General features: G+C 42.0%; 1 protein-coding gene across 2 annotated transcripts in view; it reads right to left on the bottom strand.

The window, feature by feature from the left end:
• Positions 1–27,985, bottom strand: part of ift80 (intraflagellar transport 80 homolog (Chlamydomonas)) — a 46,871-nt gene that overhangs the window by 13,000 nt on the left and 5,886 nt on the right. For both annotated transcript variants that reach the window (XM_086035675.1, XM_086035676.1), the window contains 3 exons: positions 26,821–26,930; positions 21,376–21,465; positions 21,159–21,296 (listed from right to left, as the gene is read on the bottom strand). In XM_086035675.1, coding sequence (XP_085891801.1) covers positions 21,159–21,296; positions 21,376–21,465; positions 26,821–26,930 — 338 coding nt within the window. The remainder of the gene's footprint in view (positions 1–21,158; positions 21,297–21,375; positions 21,466–26,820; positions 26,931–27,985) is intronic.

Here is a 27,985-nt window from a genome sequence, read left to right as displayed (position 1 = left end):
GCACCAACAGGGGTACGACTAACAAAACATTTTTTTTTTTAAATAGGAAATGATTTAGTGGTGAAGCCTAAGGGAAGGGTAGCTCGATACAAGTATCACATGTCAGAAATATTATCATCCTTTAAATATCTAATATGAAGCTCATTTTCCCTGAGACACAGCTTCTTTGATCAATCAATTGATGGAAACAAAAAAAAAATGTTACTACTGTCGAGCAGAAAGCATCAGCAAGGTATTGATCTGCATTTATGTTGTCAAGTATCAGAACATGTCATATCAGCAGTATCAGGCACGCCGCAACACCGTGGTTCGGGTGTGCTATAGCCGCATCAGAAATATGTATTGCCCCGACTAAGTCCCCTTCAGCATTTGTGTATTTTACATTTTTAAATATTTTTTATTCATTTAATAACATTTAAAAACATGAAGAAGTAGCCACTGTGTTCCAATGCAATCCCTGCGTCTTTGTCTGTGCTGCACCTGTACCCCGTGTGTGTGGGAGGGGCGGGGTAGTCTTCCATTGACTTGCACATTTGGTTAAAAATCTTGCTATTGCCCTGTCGTCATTTGTAACGTATTCCTTTTTTTTGTTGTTGAATATTCTTTGTCCAAATTCAGTTAAAACTCCTTTTATATCGAACAAGATCGCATTGTGTATTATGTTATTAAACCTGTGTATCCAGTTCCTGCCAAACTGAATTAAATCATCAGTTCCTGCAAGTGTATCAGCTTTGTGTTCAATTAAACGACCGATTGCACACCGATCAAGTCAATTTGTAAGTTAATTAAGGTCATTATTTGAGTATTTTTTGTCTGGTGGTATGTCATGAGATTTGTCTTATGTAAAATGGGCTCATCCGTGGCTCAGTAAAGGTTGGGAAACAGCTCTAGGCATCACTGTTTTAACTGATACAAGGGTCAAAACATTGTTGCTCTGGCTGTTCGTTGACATGACAACAGTGTTTTGGAGCCTACACTCATCATTTGAAAACAGGGCTCAGTGTGGAAGTTGTATAAAATGAAATTATATACATTGAAAAATTATAAAACCTGCGCATGATGTATTAGGCGTTCAGTATGAGTATGCCTGAGTACATCATAGCCAAAACAACCCTGGCGAAAAGCAGCAATGCTATTGCGTGATACTACGAGTTATGTCCGAAAAGTCCCAAGACAGGTAACATAAGATCTCTACTTCAAAGACATGTCCTTAAACATAGGCCAGACGATCAATCAGAACGTCTACAAATAGGGGGGTTCGTGAATTTTGATGACGTGCACAAATAATTCAGACGCTCGGGGAGCCCACTGTCAAATATCAGGCACATTTCATTGGCTTGAATCAAACATGAAATTTCACAGCAGGAATTTCTGTACACTTTTACAGTCAACCTTTACTTGGGCTCTGTCTGGCCTGACAGATGAGAGCTGTGTCAAGAGTTTAATCACCTGTCCCACAAGCAGACACCTTGAAACCTTCAACTGCTTAAGAGAAAAGTGCAACCGGTAGCCCAAACGAAGCCCTTTGCTAGCAATGGAGGGTGGACAAGTGCAAGTCAGCAGGCCAAGAGTGGAGAAAAGAAGCTCAGTGTGTTCGCAGCCTGATATGCATGCAGCTGCGGGATCTGAGGTGTGGCCTTATTTCCTGCACGCTGCCTTTTGACGGGGCTAAAAGGTAACAGTCGGCAGGCTACAAGTTAGCTGCTTTGATCTCCTCTGGTCCGCCTTTCTCCTATCCACATGTATTTCTCAGCTGGTTTCCCTCCCAAGTAGTTCAAGTCATATTGGGACCAAAAATAGTTGCTGTAAAAATAAGAACTGCGCTGCGATGTGGACAAGAGACAGTTTGTTAAACTCAAATGAAATGGTGTTGTAATTGCGTTCCCCTCCCTTTTCCCCACAGCCGATGCCTCCGACTCCTGCCCTGCTCACTCATCACAGCAGGGACTATTTTCCTTATTCATATTTTCTGACATTCACAACATGAGTGGAGTTGTGCTTGGGGAAGCTCCGGAGTTCGGGCCGGCTTCAACAATAATGAGGGACGTCATTTATTCTGCAGCTAACGTCTTGAGATGGCCCACTCTGTGTTAAAGCACCCAAGGGGGAAAGGGGAAGGGATGTCTTGATGGATTCAGCTGAATGCGTACACCAGATTGTAATGAAGCAGGACATGTGATACCTGCCAAATAGGAGAGCTGCTGGATTCACGCTTTCCTAATGCTTTTAACACATTGAGCCGTTTTACTTCTCCAACTGTCGGCCAGAGAAGAAGGGTTGTTTTATGTGTGCACAATATTTATGTGCATACGTGACTCTCCATGTGAGGAATAGATGTGTGCAACAGTGAAAAGTTTTGAGATTAAGTACACGGGAGAAAATAAGACAATAACACGTACGCAGAAGTGGGAGGTGCATGTGCACACAATGGGCGACAGATGTGAGTTTGCAAATTCAGTGACTGTCGAATGTCCATATTAAGGGTGCACAGGCATGAGTGTCATGAAAAGGCAGTCTTGTCAGCAATGTCTGGCTTCGTGTCACGTGGGAAGGAATAATTCAATATTTCAGCAATAAAGTGTAGCCCTCATCTGAGTGCAGAACACTGGAAAGGCCGAATGATCCAAAACACGTCCACCCCACCTAATACTTTGATTGATACACAAGGCCATAATTTTCCTTTCCATCCCTGGCAGGACAGCACCTGATGGATGCCACACTTGGCCCCAATGCAAATGGACTGTAACATGTACAATTGTGCGTCATGGACAACTAATAACTAGCCGGTTAGCTTGGGATTTAGCATGGCATCACCGTCTTCTGTTAATTACCGTAATTTACGGACTACAAACCGCACCTGATTAAAAGCCGCAACAGCTAAATGTAACCATAAATTCAAATTTGTACATTGGCCGCTTCGCATTAATAGGAGAGGGTCTCCACCTTATAAAATAGGGTATTTGCAAAGAAAGAGGTCAGATTTTTTAAGTTTAAACTTTTATTTACCTTAAACACCGACAGACGCTTTCGTTCCCCCTGAAACAATGCCAAATGCGACAGTTACACAGTAGCGTCCCAGAACCTCTCTCTCAGTCTCTCTTGTTGTTACAAAGGCAAATTCGCAGTTTAGCTTCATCACACAGCAATGTAGCCTTTGGAAACCAGTTTGTTAGGTGTTGGGGATCTTTTTTATAAGTCCATGAGCGGATGTCGCTCCAAGACCGGACTTCCTGTCGTCCATTGCCAGCGATGGTGGCAGACGGTTTCAAAATAAACAACAGAGAGACGGGGGTTGAATTGCAGAGATGGGTGTATTTATGGCACTCCTTCCCTGTGCTCATTAAACTCAACTCAAGATCCTTATTTTCACTCTCAATTGCTCCATAAACAGCCGTGTACCGCTGCGCATACAAACTTCCGCATTATTCTCTCCAGGCAGCCAGCTCTGCCCTCACGCAAATGGCTGATGAGTATTCCGTATGAGGGTGGACTTGGACAGTTCAGTTGGTCCACTGTGATGTGTTTGGTAATTTCATAGGTCAGAAGTGACGAGAAATTTGTAAATCAATTGGCGGCTTGAAGCTTAAAGTTAATAAATACACCATATCACATTAAAAGCCGCAGAGTTCAAAGAGTGGGAAAAGGTAACGTCTTATAGTCCGAAAGGTACGGTACACCTCATAATCCCTTCATAAGAACGATAATTGGGAGAAGTGTTGATTACGGATTGAAGAGTGAAAAGTGTAGTGCTTTTAGCACTGCTCTTACCTCGACTTGCCAACTACCCGTGTGTAGGTGACGTAAGCTAGTCACGGCACACATGTCCAGCGAAGCAAAGGATTTTGGGACTGTTCAATTATCTGAAAAATTTTAATCTGTGATTCTCAGTTTTGCTATTGTGTTCTGATGGGGTGCAAAATGCAAATTTAGACTGGCAAACTGCTATGGAAACCACTTATTTTGAGACTTGTGTAGTATAAAGGGGTTTGGAATACCCAGCATGTCAAAGGGCTGGTGTGTACAAATGTATAGAAGAAAGAACAAGAGGACATGCAGAAGGAGTGTATGAAGAGTCGAAGGTGGGCTTGGGTGGGGGAGTCCTCTTGCTGGTCACTGAACCCTATTTCTATAATGGGCAGCTTTGTGGCCAGAAAGAAGGCGACAGACATGACGTGTTACCCAGCCGCAGGGAGAGAGCGGGGGTGGGAGATCCCTCAAACTCACAATGAGCTCATAGACGCAGATGACGTATATAAAGCATAACTTGCAGATAAACAAACAAGTGTTTTTGTCGCGGCAGAAGACTAGGTCTGGCAATCATACACTTGAGATGATCGCTGTAGAGGACAGAGCAAAAAAACACCCACGCATACTGTACATCCTGTGTGTACTGACACATGTGTGTTAATGTGACTGAGAAGCAGATACGTTAGTTGCATGTAGGTGAGAAATCCTGGAGTGCTGAGCTGCAGAAATGAAGCACCGATGCAGTAATACTACAGAGAAAATGTGGTGATGCTACTTGAGCATCTTCAGTCATTCACCATATTTGACTGGGGATCAGGCACTCCACAAGGGTGTAATTTCTAAAATTGTATTGTATTGTATCGTATCAAAAGACGAGGTGGGCATTTTAGTAAATTTTGCTAGTACGTCATTCATCAGCGGCCAGGATACCTGTCCGTCATTCGTCAGTCTGTCATTTTTCATGACAAACTAAACTGTAATCATGAACCCGTCTGTCAGTCTGTCCATTAGTTGTACCGTCAGAAGTCTGTTGATCCGTCAGTGAGTCCACCCAAAAAACCATCAGAGATGGGCATCCGCCAGTGACGGACTAACAGTCTGTCGAATGAAAAACCCTTTCCATTCATTCGTTAGTCCGTCTTTTTTTAAAGGTCTACCGTCATTCGTCAGCAAAACAGGCGTCCGCAATGATGGACTGACAGACCCACATCTGCTAAAAATAATTGTCCTCCAACCACGTCTGTCCTCGTCCTTTTAAAGCAAAATTTCCTTGGCTTGATGGTGCAAACTAGGAGGAAAATATCCATAAAAGACCATTTCACATTTAACAAGGAAGCTAAAGTGCAATATTTACCACAAAAGAGCACATCTACTATTGCGAATACAAAGTAACAGATCAATGTTAAATGTAGACATCAAGTTTTAAGATGATGTAGAGAGCATATTGTAATGCCAGGATAGACATAAACACTTAACTGAACTTATATTAGGAAAACAAGCACATGAAAGCACCAAAGGCCAAAACTCACACCGAGTCACTCAACATGCAGACTACCTAAGTATATTCTCATTCGCTGGCACTCACGTCACTCACCAGGCCAGGCCCTCGCCTTTTAAAGCCATCAACACACAAAGTCACAGACACTACAGGAGAACTATAGGATGGTGACTCCAAGAGGACAAAAATAAAAAGTAACAAAATAATACATGCACCTCACATGCACGTTATTGTGTTTAATAATACATCAATGTTTATACGACACTCAGCAGTAAATAGTTTAAACAGTAGTCCTTTAGGTCATGATCCTGTATCCTTTACAGAAAACATGTCCTACTAAGTAAATAATAATTTTTAAAAAACAGCATAGGTGTTTTTCTTTGGGTTTTTAGATCTAGTGTGAAATCAAATTAGTTGCTCTTAGTTTTGTTTTGACCCTTCTTCCAGTCTATGTAATGCGCAAGACTGCTTTGGCCTGTATGGGTCATGCTAAAGGGGGTTGGGATGGTCTGGTTTGGAACTCAGGCCAGGAAGGGGTTAATGACACGTCTTCACTAATAGCTCCCAAAGGAGCTATCTGCTGATTCAGATCCATTATGTCTTAGACATTAAATATGTCTGTCGGCGACCACTCACCACCCTCCCATGCACTGGTACGCAACAAAATGCTAATCAGACGAAGGGTCATGAGACCTCCCACCTTTGATTCTCTCATTGCCCTTCATCTCTGGCATTCCTGTCACTCTGAAGAAAAGAGTTTCAACTACTATTAGTGTTAATGGGTCAGCCCTTCTAACCCTGCTTTGAATACATGTTCAACTAGCCCTACACTAGCTTGAAGAAATGTTAAGTGTAGTAACGTGATAACAATAAAGTGATACAAAGTTAGGCTCCGGTAGTGGCAGACCTAATTCATTTAATTAGAGCCGAGTCATCGGTAGATGAGTATTTTGGTGTGGTTTTTTTGTATTTTTGTTTTAACCATCTATAAATCATCTTTGATCGATAAGCCAATAACTGTTTTTTGCTCCAAGGATACAAATTAGAATGACACTCAGCAAAGCAAAATCTCTGCCGTCTATAAATATTCATGCATTATTCAAAGAGAATTTAAGGAAATGGTGAAAAAGGGCTCTGTATCACGATGATGACAAGGCCAAGCTAAAATCCGTGGATCTGCAGCTACATTTAATAGCGTTTTGCTTTAACCCCGCCTCCCTACAGTTTAAGTAGGTAGGTTTTGCATAATCCTGCTAAAACAACAAAAACAAAAGAACGTCAATGAAAACAACTTCCTCGGCATCAGTAAAAAAAAAAAATAAAAATAAAAAAGTAAACTCAACTGTGTTTATACAGTATAGTGTTTTCACAACATCTTAAGACTAAATGGTCTATGTATATATAGGATAAAAGAAGAGCTACGTTACTTGTTAGCTGAGTATTGTGCGATTGGGAGCCAAACTAGTCGAGGGTTAACAGCCTTACATAAATCACAACAGCTGGATGACGCTCAGCGGAGCCAGCTGGCTTCAGTTTGCCTGTGGGTCTGTGCGCGCAGGACAGGACCTGGCAGTGCAGGTAGAGAGCGTAAATCCTCGCACACAATAAACACAACACACATGTGCGAGTGTAATAGACACTAGACATATATACAAGTATCTGGCCACAAACAGACACAGAGCCTCTCTTTTAAGACTAAACCGATTCTGTAAGGTGCAAGCGTGAGCAGGAGTTGGACTACTAAAAAAAACATTTGTTTGCGGGAGGTGGCTTTGGCTGGGGTTTCATCAATCTTTTGGGGGATTATGGGGTCTTGTAAACGTCAGCTTGCACTGACCCCTCTACTCAAAACGGGGTTGACTACAAGGATAAGAATCGCTACAGACTGTGTCCAGAAACGCAGAGACCTGTATGTGTAGAATCATCTAACTGGGAACGAGCTTTAAAAGAGAGTACACTTAATCCACAGAGCCACGCATTTCTGTAGAGTCCACTTTTTATTCCCTCCCAAGTTCCTGCAATTTGGAATTGAAAGTGTTTGAAGAGCCACCAATGCGAGACATCATCTTAAAGCATTGAAAGATTAGCTCTACCCATTTTACATTTTATTTGGCTATGTTCTTTTTGCAAACACCTATTCCCAAAGAAGGAACAGTCTCACAAAGTGGTTCAAGAGAAATATGTGACAAGAGAATTAGAAGAATTTCTTTCCTCCTTTTATGATAAATTGGCCAATAAAAACAAATGGTGGATCAGAATGGTGGCATGCCTCCTTCTGCGTGTGTGCAAGAGGAAGATGGCCTAAAGCAGGGAAGCGCTCGCTCCCCCTTCCACTCCTCGTGGAAAAGCATGACGCGCGAAGTGTCATATAGAACTTTTTTGCTTACATGGCCGACAGCCATGGCAAGCCGACCAACATGACAAAGCCTGTGTGTAAGGCTGGTTTTAAAACTACCGCGCCTCGAGGTGGGATCACGTCCAATCTGGCCGAGCACCTCGCTGACCGGCTTCCAGACCTATAGCACCAGTTTAAAGAGTGGCAGGTTGTGATGCATTTCACTTCCCTCAAAAATAAGTAGAGTGTGAATTATTTTGTTCACAATTTGTACAAGTTGACAAGGCATTCGACTAGCTGGGAGCAGATTAGAGAAGAGTAGACGCGCAGACACACAAGCAGCATTATGTTGAGTCATTATCATTTAAATGAACATATTCGCTTGACCGAAACGGTGCAAATGTATTGTCAATACCAACAATGGATGACGTGAATTGCAGTCAAATTGGTCAAGAATATGGCATGTAATTTAAAAACGTATAGTGAATAAATATACATATGTACATGCATTGACGTATACATTATGCTTGTATAAACATATAAATGCAGGCATTGATCTCATTATTTTTTAAAAAAATGTCATTTGTAAAATCAGAATTGGCTAATTCTGTATCCAAAAAGGATAGAGCAGGGGTGCCCATTACGTCGATCGCGATCGACCGCAAAGGCATTGTGGCTAGATCGCCAGCCTATCATCCGTCCTCACTACTGTATTGCTATGTTCACACCAACTGCGTTGGGAGCGTATCTGGTGGCACGTTTCAATTGGAGTCAATGTAGTTCGCGCGGGCGGGCGCGGTTGTGTGCGGGGCGGCGCGAATGATGCGTTTGGAGCGGTGGGACGCGGAGCGAATCACGGGAAATCAACCTTTTTTGCCATTCGCAGCCAATCAGCATCGGGCATACTACGTCACACACAGCCACACAGCGTCTTGTTCACTCAGCGACTTTTTTTTTTTTTTTTTACAGTTCTTGAACTTTACCAAGACAGCAATATTGACAGCATTAGCATAGTGTGCAAAATAAGTTGACTTGTTTTATACGCGCCGAATGGAGCGAATGGGCGGATTGTTGTGGCTGCAAATCTGCATGAGGCTGGCTATCAGCAGTTACTGTCTGGACTATGCGTCCCTGTCTGATTCCATTCAGTGCAAGTCATCAGAGTAAGGTAATTGCAAAATATTTTTGTTGTTGTATTGTGCTATATAGGTTGATGCAGTCATGCAAGGTACACCAGCATATACGGTACGTATAAAAAATAATTCTCTATAGAAATAAATATACAACGTGTTTTGCATTTATAGTAGGTGGTAGATCATTTTGACTCTGTGATGTCATAAGTAGCTCTCAGGCTGAAAAAGTGTGGGCACCCCTGGTCTAGAGGCTATACAGCTATATATATATGGCCATGAAAATGACCATAACCTGCTCAATACTGCATTACAGTAGATGTCACACTAATGGTTCTATAAAACTCTTCCGTACCGGTGTACATTCCGGTTCATGACATACATACGTCTTCAAATAAGTGAATGAACAAGGCTTTGCAAAGCGCTCTGGACACCTTATGGTGTCTATAAAGTGGTAGGTACCGTAGTCATTTGTTGGACTATGATAAGTATCTGATACGAGTTCATTCGGTACTCGCTCATTAACGTCCACACGAAGAGAAAACGCAGATTTTGGGTGCGAGTCGAAGCTCTACTGTGAATGGTGGTTAACTTCTTTTTGCAATTAAGAGTGTTAAAAAGTCAGATTTTTGAAATATTATGCTTGAGTCTGAGTTTTATGTTCTATTTACCCTAAGGAAAATGTTACTTTAAAAAGTTGGATATCAGTTTTATGTTACAGTTTTATGATTGCGACTTTGACCCAATGATGGATTAGTTTTATTTCCGTGATTACCCTTGGAAAAAAATGTTAATTAACGAATCAAATGTCGTCGCGGAACAGATCACTTTCTAACTAAGACATTCCACTGTTTTAGCTTTCTATAAACAATAAAATCCTCAATGTGCTTGTAACCGTTATAATTCTGGTGCTTCTGCGGGGCCGTTTTCCCCAAAAAATCTTTAAATTTGAGTAGAGGAGAAAATAAAGTCACATGGGGTAGTACAGTTGTACATCTGTTCAAGTACTCAATATTATTCAGTACACCAAGTACGCTTGGCATCTTCAGTGGCACACAACAACAACAAACCAATCTTAAAGTGGAGGAGGAGAAGGAGCGCTAAATATATCGCAAATATCCGGCTGATAGGCCGTAGAGTGGCACAAGTTGGGAGCTTTGTTAATGCAATGGAAAGGGGGAAGGGTCAAGCTAGAGAATAGATAGAGCAGGAGAGAGAAAGAGCAAGGGAGTGAGTAAGAGACGGCGGGAGAGACACAGATAGAGCGAAAGGGAGGGAGGGAAAGAGTAATGATCTGCACATGGTTTCATGCTGGAGCCTCGGCATAGTAACCATAGACACATGCTGGGGTCTCCTGAGACTCATCAGCAAAACACAGCTGTGAGCTGGACAGCAGAATTCTATTAGCACCAACTATGCACACATGTGCTTACAATCTCTCTGAAACACACACACACACACACACACACACACACATACATACACAAATTAGGTATTTGGTTATGTTTTGGCACGCTACAAAGGGTTAAAACCAAGCTAGACCCTTTACCTAACTTTAACACCATGCCGATTAGGTCAAGAAACTGTCAAGAAGGTACAAAGTACTAATCACTTGGTCAGGTAATTATGTCTTTCTATGACTGTGTTGCAGGGACTAAAGAGGTGCATTGACTTCCAAGTTGAATTTGTTCTCTGACCATGCTCTTATCTCAAATGCCAAAATTCTGTTCCAAACGCCCATCCCAAAAAAAACAAAAACATTTCTGTTTAAATAAAGAAATAGACCACCGTGTTGTAATATGTGAACAGGGCTATTATTCTGTTGATTAATCAATGAATCTGATGTTTTAAAAAAGTTTTAATTTCCAGCCCTAAAATCCTAAAGAGGACATTTCAAATTGACTGTGCAGAAAATGCACAAACATAAATAAAGATTCAGTAAATGGAGATTCGTTTGGTCTGTACCATGTCAGAAAAAAACGTTGATCAGTTATCCAAAGTAAAAGGAGGTGTTTGCAAATGTTTAATTTTGACAAAAATAAGTCTGCTTACAATGACCACTACAGAAATCTGAAAATCTTGTGTTTGGAGGCTGAAATTACGAAGATTTAGGCAATTTTAAATTAGTCAAGGTCTTTAAACAATTAATCGATGTCAATAATTATTAATTTGATAATTGCATCCTAATAACCATAATTGCACATCTAATTAGAACGATAAAAAAAGTGGCTGAAGAAATGAACTTCAAGCCAAAAGTTGACGGCACTGGTGAGCATCAAAGCCTCATAATTCTGAGGTCGTGGGTTCCAATGCGGGCTCTGACCTTCCTGTCTTCCTGTGTGGAGTTTGTATGCTCTTTCCTGCGTCTGGTGGATTTTCTGCATTTTCCCCTACTTTCCAAAAACATGCATGGCCAGTTGTTCGAAGACTCTAAATTGTCAGTAGGTTTAAATGTCAGTGTGAATGGTTGTTTGCCTATGTGTGCCCTGTAATTGGCTGCCGACCAGTCCAGGGTGTACCCAGCCTCTTGCCCAAAAACAGCTGGGCTAGGCTGCAGAATGCCTGCAACTGTGGCTGGGGAGAATAAATAAATAAATTAAAAACTCGGTTATTTTGACCACAAAAATTGGTTGACACAAACCTTTCTGCCTCAAAATTGTAATTATTCATTTTAAAACCATATTTACGATGGCCGGCAACATGTTTGGCCACTTCTGTGTTAACCGCATGCACATTTGTTTCAGGTGTGCGCACTCAGTCCGGGGAGTGGGGATTTCCAAGGAGGGATACACTTAAACTAAAAATATGCCAAAGATTTGGTGTCGCTAAACTATAAAAGGACAAAAATAAAGTTTACGTTATCACTGAAAAGCGGGGCAGGCAAAGCTTGGAGAAGCAAACACTGGAGCGTGTATGCGTGACTATGAGCCGCTCGGCCGACAAATACTAGTAGAGGTAACGTTTAATTTGTTTTATTCATTAGCCAATGTAATATATCCTACCATTACTAGTTAGAACACACTATGTTTGTAGACTACAAACTGTTATGTATACATTTTGCAAATGACACTTGAGTGAGAGCCCGTTTCATGACACAAAATGCAGCTTACGGTTTGGTGCTTTTTAAGTAAACTAGCACTGAACAACTTAAACCTCGTCATAGTACGTCAATGGTTGGAAAAGGCAACGCTTCTGCAGCTAACTTAGCTTAGCAAAGCTTGTTCCAACGCTAAGCAGAGGTTGAGTGTGAGTGTAAAGTGATGTGCTTACTCTGGGAAATGTGTACAAAACATAAATAAGGTGCAGGCGAGCTCGACAGTCGTGGCGGGATCATTTTTCTTTAAAGTCCTCATGTCCACTGTCGGCGAAACATTGAAAGAGACATTAACGGCTGCAAGAGACGATTTTGAAACAAGGGAGCGCGACACTCGACCCAAGGCAGAATATGGATTCTCTCTCTAGAATATGGATTCTGTCTCTGTCTCAGCAATCATTTTGTTCCAAAATCTTCATTGTCCTAATACCGCAATCACTTCAACTTTTCACTTTCTTGGGAGCCATACTGAGGGATACTTTACAGCAAAAACACAAAACAAAACAAAAAAAAAAAAAACAATGATAGGTGGCTGAAATAAGATTGTGCTGTGTAAAGAAGGCGCAAATGAGCACTCAGTGTGGATGTCAGGAAAATGGAGCAGTGAAGGCTCTGAAGTGTAGATTGCATCATGTCATTTCTCGCAAGTAAAGAGAAAAAATCATCAGAGCGGCGGCTTGTATCTTGAAAAAGTCATTAGTTGGGGCACTCTTTAAATAGAGGAACAATTAGAAACGTTCTACATAAAAAACATTCTGGAAAAAGTATTTCAACGTTGTCTGGTTAAATTGTTCTTCAAAAACTTGTCAAAATACAGTATATTAAGTGGGTTGAATCTTGATTTTGTCCTGACATCGCAGCATTGAGCAAATCTGTTTTAAATTAAGGCAAGAGGTGTTTAAAGGGACGGTTGGGCGGGATGGCCATGTTTTCACTAAAAAGTTCATTTTATTATATTTTTTATCAGGGAAATGAAAAGAGATGCCATTTTCTATTTTATCCATTCGTTTTGGGGAAATTAGGAAATAAGATACTCCATGAATAACGGCTCTCGTTAATTAGGCCAATGGCCGCGCCCCCTACCGTTCGATTCTTGTTCAGTCGGAGTCACTGGAGGAACCGATTCCAAACTCTCCATTGGAAATCATTGTACTTTCATTGCTTATAACGTCCAAAAACGGCCAAAATTTATGTGGACATTCCTACTAATGCCCACGTCAACATATCAAAATGATGAACCTTTCCGTGGCTGATTTATATGAGGATAAGGAAATGTGGAAGTGAGCAGAGCTACATAGCTTTATGCTGGGACGAGCTGCTTCTTTGCTTAAAAAACAAAAAAAAAACTGCTTCTTTGCTGATCACGGTTAGGACGAGCGAGGCATTAAACACCAGTCAGGATATTTACAGAGACTGAAGTGGGAATGAGTAGACGTGCACATTTATTTGGATGAGGAATGACCCCAGTTGTTCAACCTATAACACGCCGCCCAATTTGGAACGTAACAGCCGAAATGGCACGTTTCAAAGCGGCCACACTCGGCTGTGCAGTCAGCCTCGCTGGAACTTTTTGTTCGCTGAACATTGGCGCTTGTTTGATGAGGGCTTACCTCACTCTCACGGCGCTTCACTCAGGCAGGTGGCGACGTCTGCAAGCAGTGTCGGACACCGCAGGCGACTGCGGCCACAGCTCCGATCGGCCGCCTCAACAATGGAGGCACGAAACATTGTCCACTCGGACTCAATGGTCCCCCCCGCCTCCTCCGGGACATGGGCAAAGTTCTGAAGGAGGTGGATGTTGAAACTCCTTCTGACAGAGGATTCTGACAGACGTTCCCGGCCAAACCCTCACTATACGTTTGGGTCTGCCATGGGTGCAGGCCCGGCCACAAGGCGCTCGCCAGCGAGCCCCGCCTCCAGGTTTTCTCATTCAACAGGTCCATTATGACAAATGCTGCCAACTACCGAGAGCAGACATTGTCAATGCCTGTTTGGGTGCCAAGAAGTGGGATAAACACAGAGGGACACACACCCCTTTTCAGGCCCCCCAGTCCTCAATACAGCGCTTAATGAACTCAGCATTGGCAGCAAGGCTTGAAAGTTGCAAAAGTCCTATTATCTGGCTGCATTGGTTACCCAGTGACACCCTCTTTTCTTTACTTCTTTTTCTGCAAGTGTGACATGTTTGTTTAACAAGGCTCTAGTGGTTTCACCAAGAATGATGAATTTGCCAGTGGGGATGAGAGTTGGGGGGTTGAAACCGTGGTGACATGTAGAAAAAAGCCAAGTCAAGTCAAGCCACAACGCAGAAGCTTGAGAAAAGGAGAAACTGCCATCGTTTGTGTAAGACCCGGCCTTGGTGCCTTGGCCAACTTTACAAGATCTATTGGGCAGCCCACCGCCCACTCCCCCAAACTCCTTCCAACGGCAGCCTTTTTCATGATGCCCTCCCTTTTGGTTTGCAACAAGGCACGCCTTTAGCGCAACTCTAGAGAGGTGTAAAAGTAATACCGTGTCAACAAGGGCCTTTTAGGAAAACCCACGTTATGCACACAGGCGAAAACACACACTTTATTGTTCATACAGTGCGCTTGCACAAAGCATTGGGGTCAACAATCAGCAAGGGGGCAGAAACAGGCACAAAAATCAAACTTGTTGGGCACCGAAGAACAAGAATACAAAGTCAAAGCTACTATCTTAAATTTTGGCTTGATGATAGTGAAGTCTCCATGCGAGTACTAATATTTAACAATGTTAACACTCATTAATGGAGCTTGCGGCGTCAAAATGAGCCACAAAGAACACAAGGAGAAAACAGGCAATGACTGAGTACACTGCTCTGCTCACTTTAAACCGAAGAGCAGCCTCAAATCCGCCAAAAAGAAGAAAGGGGGAGTGCAGAAAGCAAGAAATAGCATGCGAGAGAAGAGACTTGTAAGGGGAGGGAGGTGGGTACAGCAAAAGGGAGGGAAAGAGAGGGCGTGAGAGGAGTGGCCCTGTACTGTAGCTCGGGGGGGAGGGGCGGACTGAGAGAGAGCAGGAGAGAGCAGGAGAGAGAGAGAGAAAGCACTACGCTGCTGCTGACTCAGGATTCTTTTTGTTTGACCACACTCCCTCGCTCTTGCTCTATTTCTCGGATACACACGCACTCCAAACATACTTTGCTTTTCTTTCACGTGACTTTTTCTTTTCGTCTAACCCATACTAATTATTTCACTTTGTTTACTCTCCCGTGGACCCTTCTCTCCTGTTTTTCCAACCCCTTATTATGTGTTTCTTTTCTCTTCCTCACCTCCCACAATAAAAGTCCCCTTCTCGTGTGATGAAAACAGATAAATGCACACTGACTAATAAATCTGCAGCGGTTTCTTTTGGCGTTTCATGCTCCACCAACAGTGGCTCTGCGCCGTTTTATTCCTTTCCAGCAGCGGCGATTTCCAGATGTGGGTTGGCGGCTGGCATCAAACCGCCAAAAATCGGGTCAGGTATAAGCGCCCCTAATGGAAGAGTTATTGGAGGAGAAGACAGGGGTGAACGCAAGCATGTCACACAGGATAAGAGGCTACACGGCCAAAAAATGAGTGAATGCTGGCTGATGAACAGAGTCAGCATGTGAGGAAACATTTCCAACAAGCGGTTCAGTTCAGTTCAACTCCCACTATATAGTTGAGGATCCGTAATCAGTTTTTTTTATTTTTTATTTCCACAACAGGGTGCGCAGAGGGGATGGACACGTATGTAGCAGCACGGCACAGTGCTATGAAGTCAATTGCTTCCAATTGTAAAAATTAATCAAAGTCGTATAATTAGTTTGCAAAATAGGTCGAAGAAAAATCTCTGCCTCAAAGCTTGGAAAGGATCGTTTTACACATCGACTAACGTGTTGGTAGTCGCACGCACCATTCCATGTAGAAATAAGTTTGCAGCCCTATTTGCGATGTCCCTAAACAAGAAACCCATTGTTAATTACTTAAATTAGGAAATCCTGGTAAGTGGTGGAAGCCTTAAATACAAATGCCCAGGTATTTATGGATGGATGTATGTTGGGGAGGGAGAGGGCTTATCATTTCTAAGATTCACTATGAAATTCTTTTTACACATGTACACAGTGTTTACCACTCAACGGTAGTGTATCTTCACACTTTTTGTACTTTATATATCACATTGTGGTTTATACACAATGTGTATGTGTAGGTTCAGTTACAAACTTTGACAGTATAAAACAAAAAAACACACATAAAATGCATATTGTAGCTAACTGTATGGCTTGGTAGTGGAAACAGCGCAAGTAAAAAAAGGTAAGGACAAGAGGGAAGGCAAATTTTGATGCTGAGCCATCCCCTAGTGACAGTTCAAAGCCGACTCACAAAGACCTCAAGGGAACCCCAAGACTCCCCAAGAATAAGGGAGGTAGATGAGCCCAGTGATAACCGTGAGGTAGACCAACACACCCTGACACGAGTCGGAGGGAACATTAAGGGACTCCCATTCATCCTCTATGAGACAATCCCCTCCAGGAGAAGGGCAGCAGGTTTGTACGTCAGTCAAAGACACAATTAGGGAGGAGAGTTTTGTAAAGCATTCTTTCGAGAGTCCATACAGAGTGGCTCCAAATGACAAAACTACCGTGATGGTAGGAAAAGTATGTTACAAAAATAGTTTGTTTGATTACTTTGAATAAGAGTTACACCAAGTACTACTTATTCTCTTCAACATGTTTACATGTGCCGCTGTTAGCTTTTTAGTAGTGAGGCTTTTAAGGTTGACCTAGGATAGAGGTGGGTGCTGCTACTGTATTTTTTTTATATGTTCTGCTATTTTGTGTTTCATCATTCGCACCTGTTATACTGTGTCATCTTTTTTTACTATAATGCCCTCACACTTGGAAAAGGACTGCCAAAGCACTTTTTAATCATTTTCTGAATGCAGGGAGAACAGTAAAAACACAATGAGCACGTTGCTGCTGACCACCCCATCGCGTGCTGCCTCTTAAAGGTACATGCATGTACACAGGCACGATGATGTACAGTAGTTTCTACACATTTTACAATTGCAATTTGTTTTAGGTGTTCTAACAAGTATTTAAAAGGTAGGATTTGATGAGTGTAAATATGTTTTAATAAGCTTAAATGTGTTTAAAGCATGTGGGAAGAGTAAACCAATCTTTTTTTTTTTTTTTTTAATTAGGGGTGAGAGAAAGCGATTAAGGCAGTTTCGTACGAGCACACCATTACATATTGGACAGATTTGTTGCCAGAAACTGACATTTTCTGTCAGCAAAGTATAATTTCTTGACTTGAACGAATCAAGTTTCTCACAGAAAACTTTTTTCGAGCCCCCACCACTTGCACAAAAACATTATATAAAATAAATAAATCACCATTCATGGTAACCGTGCTTTTTGTAAAACCTGAAAATTGTGCAGCGTAAACAAATCATAAAATAGCAAAACGAAACAGAACTTACATTTATGGTATGCTCGTACAGTTGACTGAGGGGAGGGGGGGGGGTGGAACCAAGTGCCACGGGAAAAGGGGCGGAGGGAGTATCGGGAAGGGGCTGGGGGTAGGGGTGCAAGTGGGAGATCGCCTGGCACAATGAGTCCTACTTGTTAGCCAGTGGCAGTGTCAGAGATCGTGACAGGGTCCAGACGCTAGACACCAGCTGCAGCGCCTCGTAAATAGACTGCTGTCTCGCAGGCACATTTGCACGGCAGCAGCGGCTGCACACGCACGCAGCCAGGCATGCGGGCACATGCATATACTATGGGAGGCACACAGACACTGACTTATTGTTTCTCCCCCAATCTTGTAAAAAAGGGACAGTGGAGCCCTTTGTATCGTGTCTTGTTAAAGCTCCCGTGAAGAGAAATAAACTTGACGTGCACAAAACCTCAACCAAATCCCATCTGAAGCCAATGAATATATAACAACAACCGTGCAATTAATGATAACAAAAAAAAATTCTGGGAAAACAACATCTGCTAGGCGCCTTGCGTTCACTTTTACCTCAATGTAAATTTGGTCTCTGGATGTGCGTTCATCCCCCGCCCCGCTACCCCTGTGCGATAACAAGGGGGAGTGAGGAGAGCAGAGCTGAGCATTTAGGCTAAGAGAAGAGTGGAGCCGGACAGGAGGTGAAGGGGTTAAATGTGCAATGCCAAACCTGCTGAGCCAGCAGTCATAGTTAAAGTGCAAGGTTTCATTGTATCAGATACAGAATGAAACTCCTTCCCATTAGTCATGCTAGTGAGTGAAAATGAAGAAAAAAAAAAAAAACATTTAGCAGCTGCTTAACCCTTACTGCACTACACACAAGGCACGGCATCCGGACAGGTAGAGCACACAAACACGGAGACGATCTTTAGTCTCCGTGTTTGTGTTTGTGTTTAAACTCACACCCACAATTATTGTGGCTACCTGTACATTCACACTGCACGGCACCAAGATGGAGACACCTACCATTTTTTTTTTTCTTAATTCCCACTCCTTCTTTTTCGGCAAGCCTCCCACGCCACGCTACAGTACACACTGTCTCGGATGAGCTTTAGGGAGGAGAAGGCAAGCGTGCCCTTCCTCCAGCTCAAGCAGGGCCAAGCCATAATCCTCCTCCTCGTCTTCAACCTCAAACTGCCTCAAGCAAGGCACACCAAAGTGTCGCAGCCGTTTGGAAATTGGGGCCGGTCATCCACATAAACAAAGCCGTCATAAGGGGGTTAGGTGACTAGGATTATTGCAAAAAAAAAAAATGATGACAAATTGTATTCAGTGTTGCCCGTTTATAGTTTTAATTACCTCTTCTTATATTTTGGTCTAGACCAAAGAAAACCAATACAAGCTTTGGCCTCATTTGAATGATTTCATCAGATCAGTGCAATAATCTGGAAGTTTTTCCACAACCTACTGTAACCAAACCACCCACCCCCCGCCTTTCAAAAAACCCATAATAACATTAAAATTGTAAGAGACTTCCCCAGACCCTTTAGATTATTTATATTCAATGAGTGATATTATCATAACCTCTCCAAAACACCTTACCCTTGAGAGAATATATATATGTTGGCTGAGATGTTCTCTAGCCTTTTTTGGCACCGGAGGGAAAGTTACCATTTGATCCTAATTAAGTCAAAATGGAGCATGAAATGCCATGTGATCAGCACACCAGAACACAGGTCGTCGTTTGTTTTCATGACAGCACGTCCGATGCAGCACACCGTCTTGACATCTACACGTAAACTCAAAGACCAACATGTCCCGCGAGGGCGGCGCATACGATGCAGTTTCTGGCCAAATGTTCAACAAAAATTAAACAATTACCATTCGTTATGTGTTTCGTTTTCCCTGTTGCTTCGTCTCCAGTTACCATGAGTGCCAGGTAATGAGAACATATGGCATACAGCCTCCGTAGAGAGGAACAATGCACATGAGAACAACAAGCTCTCAGTGCAACACAATGCAAACCACAGCACACTGCAATAACTGACAATGTGGCACACATCGTGTGCACTTTGGGGCAAATTACTTACGCTGGTGACAAACAGGAATGCTATTTTGGAACATGAGAAGAGAATGGATGGGGGATATACAAACGAGAACTCTATTATATTGTCACTGCACTTGCATTGACTCCAATCACGACTGACCTATTCTCTGAAGCTGAGCCGTGATTGGTTGTTACCTGAGCCCTGAGTAGTTGTGATGTCGTTTTCAGTCGACAGAAGTGACAAAATGGCTGCCCCCAGAGATGGCTAAAAAAGAGTGGATTAACTCTTATTCCACAAACACAATATTTATCAGAGCGTCTTGTTTCAAATAGTGGGCCTGCACAGAAGAGTGTTTTTCGAACTGTGTGCCGCGTCAGGTGTGCCGTGGGAAATGATCTAATTTGTGTGCCTGTGCGGTCCAGCGCCTGGCAGCGTAATCATGTCTTTACTACATTGTAGTACTCTTCCATACCAGCAGGTGGCAGCAGCAGCAGGTAGCCAATTGTCTTTGTTTAGAGACAAACGAATTAGAGACGCATGTTACCAAACAGGCCCATGTTTCACACTGAGTATCAATATGAAACATTACAAAATACTTTTTCTTTGTGTTTATTTAATTCCTATTCAAGACATTACAATCAAACGTCATTCTTCAATGTTAAAAAATGCTTGTATAAACAATATAACACTTATATTGTTAAAATAAGATTTTTTTTTCACAATTTCAGATTATGGTGTGCCACGGGATCTTTTCAATGAAATAAATGTGCCTTGACTCAAAAAAGTTTGAAAAACACTGGCATAGAACATATTCTTGAAAAAAAAAAGTTTGGGTTGACTTCCACTTTAATGAGACAGACAAAGGAACACAAGGAAAAACAGGAAACTCAAGTCAAAGAAAAACATGAAACTAAAGTCAAACACCAAACTCAAATACAGAGTCTTGTTAACCCATTAAGGCCTAAAGCGCCTTTCTCAACAGCTCCCCAAAACCTAAGGTCGCCTTTGGAATTACCCTTGATAACCTGAAGTTCTCCCAGAAATTCAACAAAACGATCAATATCTCAGCAGACAGAAACATAATTCCAAAAGAATTAAAGATCTTAGACATGTGGCTTTCACACAGGCAGAATTTATTATTTACTGTTTTAATCGAAGATGTTAAAATAACGTGTCAGTGCAAGAGAAGCACTCTTTTAATTAAAAAAAAAAATCGAGTGGTAATTACCATTCTCTATTCTGTTACAAAGATGTTAATATCGTAATTGTCTACAAACCATATCATACCATGTTCGACTGGTTCCACTGGTCGTGCACGTCGTCTATATATCACTGCCGTTACTTAATTTAATCAGAGCTCTCGGCGATCGACGGCGTCCGCCATTAGCCTACCTACGGCTCTAAAGTTACCACACTAGAGGACTATCTGAAGGGAAGATGCATTTTGGGGGTTTATGTACTTCTAGCTAGCTAACTCCACGTCACAACTACACTGGATAACCGCCGATGCGAATGAAGGCGCTCAAGTTGCTATTTGGTGGGGGAGGGGTGGCTGATACATACTGTGGTTCTCAGGCTTTACACATGTTTTCAGCAATTATCGTCAAACATGTATAATGAATTTTGAACAAATTGCTGAATTCATTTGACATGTTCTTTAAATATCTGTGTGATTATAGTGACAGTATATATGAGGCTATATGAGACGGTATAGTTCTTGAAAAACATCATGTTTCTGTCCTTAGCTAAACTTCTCCGGTGAAAAAGACAACTTTGTGCGTATGACTGCACCACTGCGAGGTTAACAGTCACCAAGTGTGATAATTAAAGTCTTTTCTGAATGATAGAGGGTATACAAAATAACTTCTTACCCCAGTTTTGTCACAGAGTCGCAGAGTGTTGAAGGAGCCCACAGCAAACACTTCCCCATCTGGAGCCCAGGACAAGGAGGTGACTGGGTAGTCATGTGACAGCGAGAAGTAAAGCAAGCGGCCAAAGCTGTCCCACACCTGTTGAAGAGACAAGAGGGATTTTTATGGTGCAACACCAACAACAGAAAATCTCCAGTAAGCCCCAAACACTGTTCACCTTATATTTACAGTCCTCCCCTCCCGACAGTATGAGGTCATTGACTGAGTTCCAGTCCACCTTCAGAATGACCCCATCGTGCGCCTTCCACTAGAGAGAGACAGAGATCACAATTCAGTAATACTGTCATCACGCTGCTCGTTCAAGAGTAAACAAGGAATTGTTTTATATATTGTATGCATGAGGGTTTTCTCTTTTTATGAGGTGTAACAGTAAGCAAATATTATCTTGCTGTTTGGATGTTATGTTTCTTCTCTTGCTACACACATTACATCTTCCATACGAAACCAAAATGTCCATGAGGTTGTGGAAATCATGCTGAATATCATGGTGGTCCTTTTCCCTGAACTATGGGTTACACCCTTTCATTAGGTGGCTGGTATATGAAACGCTTTACTGCTGTTGAGTCCAAATCAACCCCAATTTGTCCCGACTTATGTAACACTAGTACTACTACAACTATGAAACCAGAGTGACGGCACTAAAATCGTGGTGAATTATATGCTGCACAAATATTGCCCCCTAAAATCTAGGAAGTCTACTTTACTACTCCACATCGACGTTTAACGCTCAATGTTGACTAATTGCTAATCACATGCTTTTGGCATTGCATCTTTCAATCAGCCAATTTAAGGAGGACTCCAACTCACCCGTCTGCTGTTTCACCACATTATAAGGCTAAGTGGAGCAGTGAAATGTCTGGCTAACAAGTCAATAGTCTTCACATAGTCTCCACACGGGTCAGAGAATATGGAAAAAAGATGGTTATGGATGACAACAGCAGTTTTAAATTTGATACCAATGGCAGGACCGCGGACTGGCGGTGAGGGACGAGAGCAGCGGCCCAAAGTGAAGCTCTTCCATTCCAAAATGTTATGTCCAATAATGCACGGAAAAATTTGTGCACTAACGAGAACTTTATTCGCAGAGCTGGGCAGTCCGGGGCTGGACCGGTCGGCCAAATAGAACAGTAGTAGATTTCCCATTTTAGGGGCGGGGGGTGGGGGCTGACACATTTTAAAAAAAGGCTCGACTAAGCATGGCCAGAAGTGGATTTTAGTCCGGCCCACTAATCGGCCCTCATACGTCGTGTGACGTGGTCGCGAGACAGCCAAATTTCGTGTCAGCCTACACGGTGAAAGGCTTCTTTTTAGGCTTCTTTCTACTCCCGCGTCGGCGCGAGCGACAACTGCCGCATTGACTCACATTACCGACGCATTGTGCTGTTGGCGACAGGTCATCGACACATGCCACGCACACATCAGGACTTGTTGCTGCTCTGATCGGTCCATTATGTCACATGTTGCAATGACGTACAGTTTCCCACACGGAGGAGAGGATGCGCCACGCTCGTTGCTGCTGCAAAGCAAACTAGTTTGGCAGCGGCATGGGTCTTATGTCATGTATGTGTGTGTAAAGAATAGGGTTGGGCATCGTTTGAATTTGGACGATTCCGGTTCTTTGATTCGATTCCGGTTCCTAACGATTCTCGATTCCGATTCTTAAAACAGTTATTAGTTATTTTTGGACAAATCACATGAACTTCTCTGTTCAATTTCATGAGCTTTTAACTATTTGTGAACTTTACCATGGATTACTCAAAGGGCTGTTTTTAACTAGTATAGTTATTTTAAAATATTTTTGTATTATTATTTAGTATTATTTTTCACAAGAGCTTTATTTTTTTAAATGTTCAAGACAATACAATAATGCAGTGAACACCAATTGAATAAAATTAAATGCATCGTCTGGTCATCTCGGTCCCTTCATAGTTGGCGCAGGCATGATACCCATTGTTGTTGCTGTCTTTTTGAAGCGACGCCCGACTTGGAACACAACTGTTTCAAAACAACTTGTGTCCACAAGTATAGTCAAGTTGCTCGCAGCACTCAAGGATGACGGTGGCACATGGTGGAGTCTCATAATTTCCCCCAAATACTGTATTTATTTCTACCTGCTACTTAAATCGCCTGACTGTATAAATGCCCCGACACGCTGGACCACATTTACTTCCGCAAACACAACGTCGGGACTCGGGAGTGACGTCGTCTCCTCTTATGCGTGCACGACGCATGTGTTCATACAGCAGGCAAGACCCAGGTTGCATTAATAATGTAATATGAACACTTACACAAAAAAAATCAAATTTTTTTCAAAAAATCCGAATTGAGCATTAAGACCTGCGGTGTGAACCTATCCTTTGTGGGTTTTTAGCATAAAATGAGCAAATACAAGCTTTATAGCTATGACATTTACGCTAACTGAATGTTAACTTTGAACACAATACGTATCAATGTGCAGAAGGCTTCATAAAAATGTATTTTCATGTAATTACATGGGGACGCAAAGGGCATCAATTTGTTTGAATGGGCCATACAAGCATTGGCATAGAGTGAGGGATTTCTCTGTTTGACACATTTGATTTAACCGATTAAAGACCAAGTGTTAAGTAAACTTGGCCAACCATCTGTTGAGTAATACGAATGGCTAAAACTATTTTAATCTTCGGTGAGTGATTTCATTTGAAGAGATTGAGTCGCCAGATTGAGTCGCCAGTCACCCATTGTACTGCATTGTTGATTGTCCCGTTAACTGGTCTTTGCTGTTGTCGTCGCGTTTTCGGCAAAATGCCTCGGCGAGTCGGCGCTGTGAGGCGATGCATTGTTCACATTCAGGCCAACAGTTGTTTGAGCGGTCAAAAGATAATAGGGCATGTAAATGGACCAGTTTCGTTCTCGCAAAGTGAATGAATTTCACGCTGGTGTTACAGTTCAACTGGCTTCCACATTGACTGGCTCCCGATTCCAGCTCTGGCCGTTCGGGCAATGCCAGTAATTTCGTTTTTCTGTCTGCAGAGTCATCACAAGCAACATCGAAACTGTTCAACTGCATACCTGTTCAATTCTGCAATAAACAAGTGAAATAAAACGTCTCGTTTACAACGCCTGGCTGGCTACAAGGAATTGTAAACATAGTAAAAAATATCAAATATAAAAGTAGAGAGCGGTATTTTAACCTGTGACACAAAGCGGGGGGAGGGGTGTTAACAGCATCAACGCAGAACGCTCTACATCATGAGCTGGCATGACTGTTGATGAATGAATGAATGAGTGCCACGTCTTCTTGGAAAACTGCTTGCGGTAGTTTGTTGATGTTGGTAGTCTGAAACGCTAACGAAAACCTGTTTAAAATGATAGGCGGACCAGCCTATAGGCGATTACTATTTGGTCCGGCCGGACAAAATGGCGGATAGACCGACAGTACCCCGGCTGTACTTGGAAGATGATAAACGCACGCGGAAGGTGAAAAATGAATCGCAAATTTTTAGTAAAATGCCCAGCTCTGCTCTTATCCAATTATATGCATCAGAATATACACGTTATGTTGTCGTGAGCCCTCGGAGAATGTTCCGGAATTTTTTCCAGCAGTTTAATAACGGCGGACGCAAACAATCGTGGGAGTTCAGAAATAAGTGACAGCAGTGACATAGACCGGTGTTTTTAAAACACTGTGCACACAGGTGTGCTGCGAGATATTGTCAGTTGTGCCATGGGAAATTATCTAATTTGTGTGCCTGTGCGGTCTAGCGCCTGGCAGCGTAATCTTGTAGTTACTACATTGTAGTACTCTTCCATACCAGTCGGTAGCAGCAAGCAGCAGCAGGTAGCTAATTGTATTTGTTTAGAGACAAGCGAATTAGAAATGCATGTTTATCCAAACAGGTCCATGTGTCACACTGAGTAAGTATCGAAATGAAACATTATAAAACACTTTTTTCTTTGTTTATTTCACTCCTATTCAAGACGTTATAATATAAGGTCATTCTTCAATGTTAAAAAATGCTTATATAAACAATATAACACATATTGTTAAAATAAGCTTTTTTTCACAATTTCAGCTGGTGGTGTGCCACGTTTTTTTTTTTTTTTAATGAAATAAATGTGCCTTGACTCAAAAAGTTTGAAAAACACTGATATAGACAACACGCTTGTGGACTTTGAACCAGTGGAACCAGTCAAATGAGATACATGGTTAAGATATGTTTGTAGACAATGACGATATTGACGGCTTTGTAACAATAGACGATGGTATAAATATCAAAATTAGTGCTTCTCTTGCACTGACACCTTATTTTTAAATTTTTGATTGAAACAGTAAATAATAATAAACTCAGGCCTGTGGGAAAGCATATTATCAAATTCTTTTGGATTTATGATTCTATCAGCTCCAGGGGCTGAGATATCAATTAGTTCGAAGATGTTGAATTTCAGGGAAAACTTCCGGTTTTAGAGGTTGATTTTTAAAGTCGGCCTTAGGTTTTGGGGAGATGTTGAGCCAGGCGCTTTAGGCCTTAATGGATTAATCTAGAAACAATATTGATTTACGACCTTGTTACATGCAACCAGCGAGGAACAAGCTTGCTTGACACAAAAAAAATGTGCACTCGTTAAACTTCTATTTGAAGTTATGTCGTTTGCCACAATTACTAACCTGTCCATCGCACCCCCAGCTGTCTCAACTCTTTGACGATGCCGTTTAGTGAGGCTTCTTTATATCAGGCAAGGCAGACATATTTAGGATCTTTCAGCTTGCCTGTCCCTCCAAACAAGCTATGAAGACAAACCCACCGCTCTGAGTCTGCCTGCAGGAAAGCTGTGCGCAGCGCAGCAGACGTTTCTGCGGGTGTGTGCAACACTAACGACATTGTGACGGGAAAAAAAAAAGTAACATTGTGTAGTATAAAACTAATCTACAACTGTTCTATTTGGCAATATATTTGCACAGTAGCATAGTGACCTTTAAATGTTCAGGTAATGATAAAAAAAAATATTTTTCACCCGATATCAGATCATCTGAAAATCATGTGATCGTCTCCGATTTCCGATCACATGATTGGATCAGGACGTCCCTAGTAGAACTAGTTTTTTTGCCCACTAGCACGCTCACTTGAAGAATATGTAAATCTATCTACAAAAAAGCACAAGTGAAATAGAAACAGTGAAACAGAATGCTTAATTTTTGGCAGCCCAACAACTATATTCATCTTAATCTTGAGCTGTATTTTTAATTGTTTGCTTTTATTTTCTTCTACGCAGTCAATCAAAATGTCTTTGTGTGGAACAGCTCAGATGCTCAAAAAAAGTTGGGGACCCCTGTAGTTTACTGAAAAAATATCAATGACATCGATTAAAATCGACTTCAACTCAACTTTCATCATCATCACATTAGCTTCAACTACAAAAACTTTAGTCATTCAATCCCCACACAGTGCAGCATATATCAGTGTCCTAAACATAATGTACACTTTTGAGGTGTAATTCTCTTATTTACTTTTATTTACTTTTATAATTCCAAATTGTACATTCAAATTTAAAAATATCACTATATATAAAAAGCGCCAGTCCTTTTTCATTTGATCAAAACAGATATTTGAAAATAGTGCACCTGTATGACTTTAGCGCTCGGTTGCAGAGGTTTGATGACCAGGTGTCGACCTGATGTATAGAGGATCCTCTCGGAGTCTGGGCCCCAGGCCACAGAATACACGGGAGAGCCTGTAAGAAACACAGAAAATGATCTTTTTACATATTTTCAATCCAAGACAAACAGACGGACGTTACTGAGCGAATGCACGTGAATTTACAGTATGCATGCATGCAGTTCTCTGCCTGCATTTGACAAGGGAAAATATCTCTCTTTGGGCCACAACAGTGATGAGCACACCTCTCAGAAGCCATCACTTTCCCTCAGGCTTCTCGTCATCATCCAGCATGTAGAAAGCACACCAGCTGTGCAAAGCTGGCTAACCTCTGCAGAACAGACATCAGTGTGTGCGCGCGTTTACGAGCTGGGGTTGTGGATATGCACGTGTGGAGTGTGGGTTGACATTTAACCCCGCTCCAGGTGCGTGTGGTTTCTCACAAATACAAACCGGTCACATGATCTAAACCTGACAAAGGGAACAAGAGGGGGCTGAGACAAGCTACTAACTTTTGCTTGTTTTAAATGCAATCTAAGAGCAAAAAAAAATAGGTCAAGACCAACACAACGATGTACCACAGCTTGCTCCTGGAGCAAGTGTGTGCGTGTGCGTCTACTTTTGGGGCTCTGAAGTGCAGCAACACCTGCAGTCATCTAAGAGCCATTTCGAGGAAGGCACATCTTTGCAGCGGTGAGTCTCTATCCAGGTATTTAACACATCTGTGGTTCTGTTCAGCATCCCACTACCCAGCAGGTCATGCATGTACCACAGCCATTTATTGTTTTTGTTTTATTTATTGTATTGTAAAGTGCTTTGTTACAGCCCTAGCTGTTATGAAATGCGCTACAAAAATTGTATTGTATTGTATTATATTGTATTGTATTGGTGAGGCTTTTATGAAATCTCAGCAAAAGTTTGAAGCGTTAAGATGTATTAATGAATACAGGAGTGGAGGATCGAATCAACGTCTGATCTTGAGTGGAAAATACTTCTTTTTTTCCCCTCTGTCTCAAAAGTTACACAAAAACAAATCTTATGAGACTTAAGCTCAGTGAGCATTAAATACACATGCGTGATTCTGATCACAGAAGAGGAAATGGAAGCTATTACAATACAGGAAGGGGTTTC

This window comes from Filicampus tigris, chromosome 7 (assembly GCF_054856515.1).
Source record: "Filicampus tigris isolate MCC_2025a chromosome 7, RoL_Ftig_1.0, whole genome shotgun sequence".
NCBI classification, from domain to species: domain Eukaryota; kingdom Metazoa; phylum Chordata; class Actinopteri; order Syngnathiformes; family Syngnathidae; genus Filicampus; species Filicampus tigris.
This window is presented reverse-complemented; position numbering and strand designations above follow the sequence as displayed.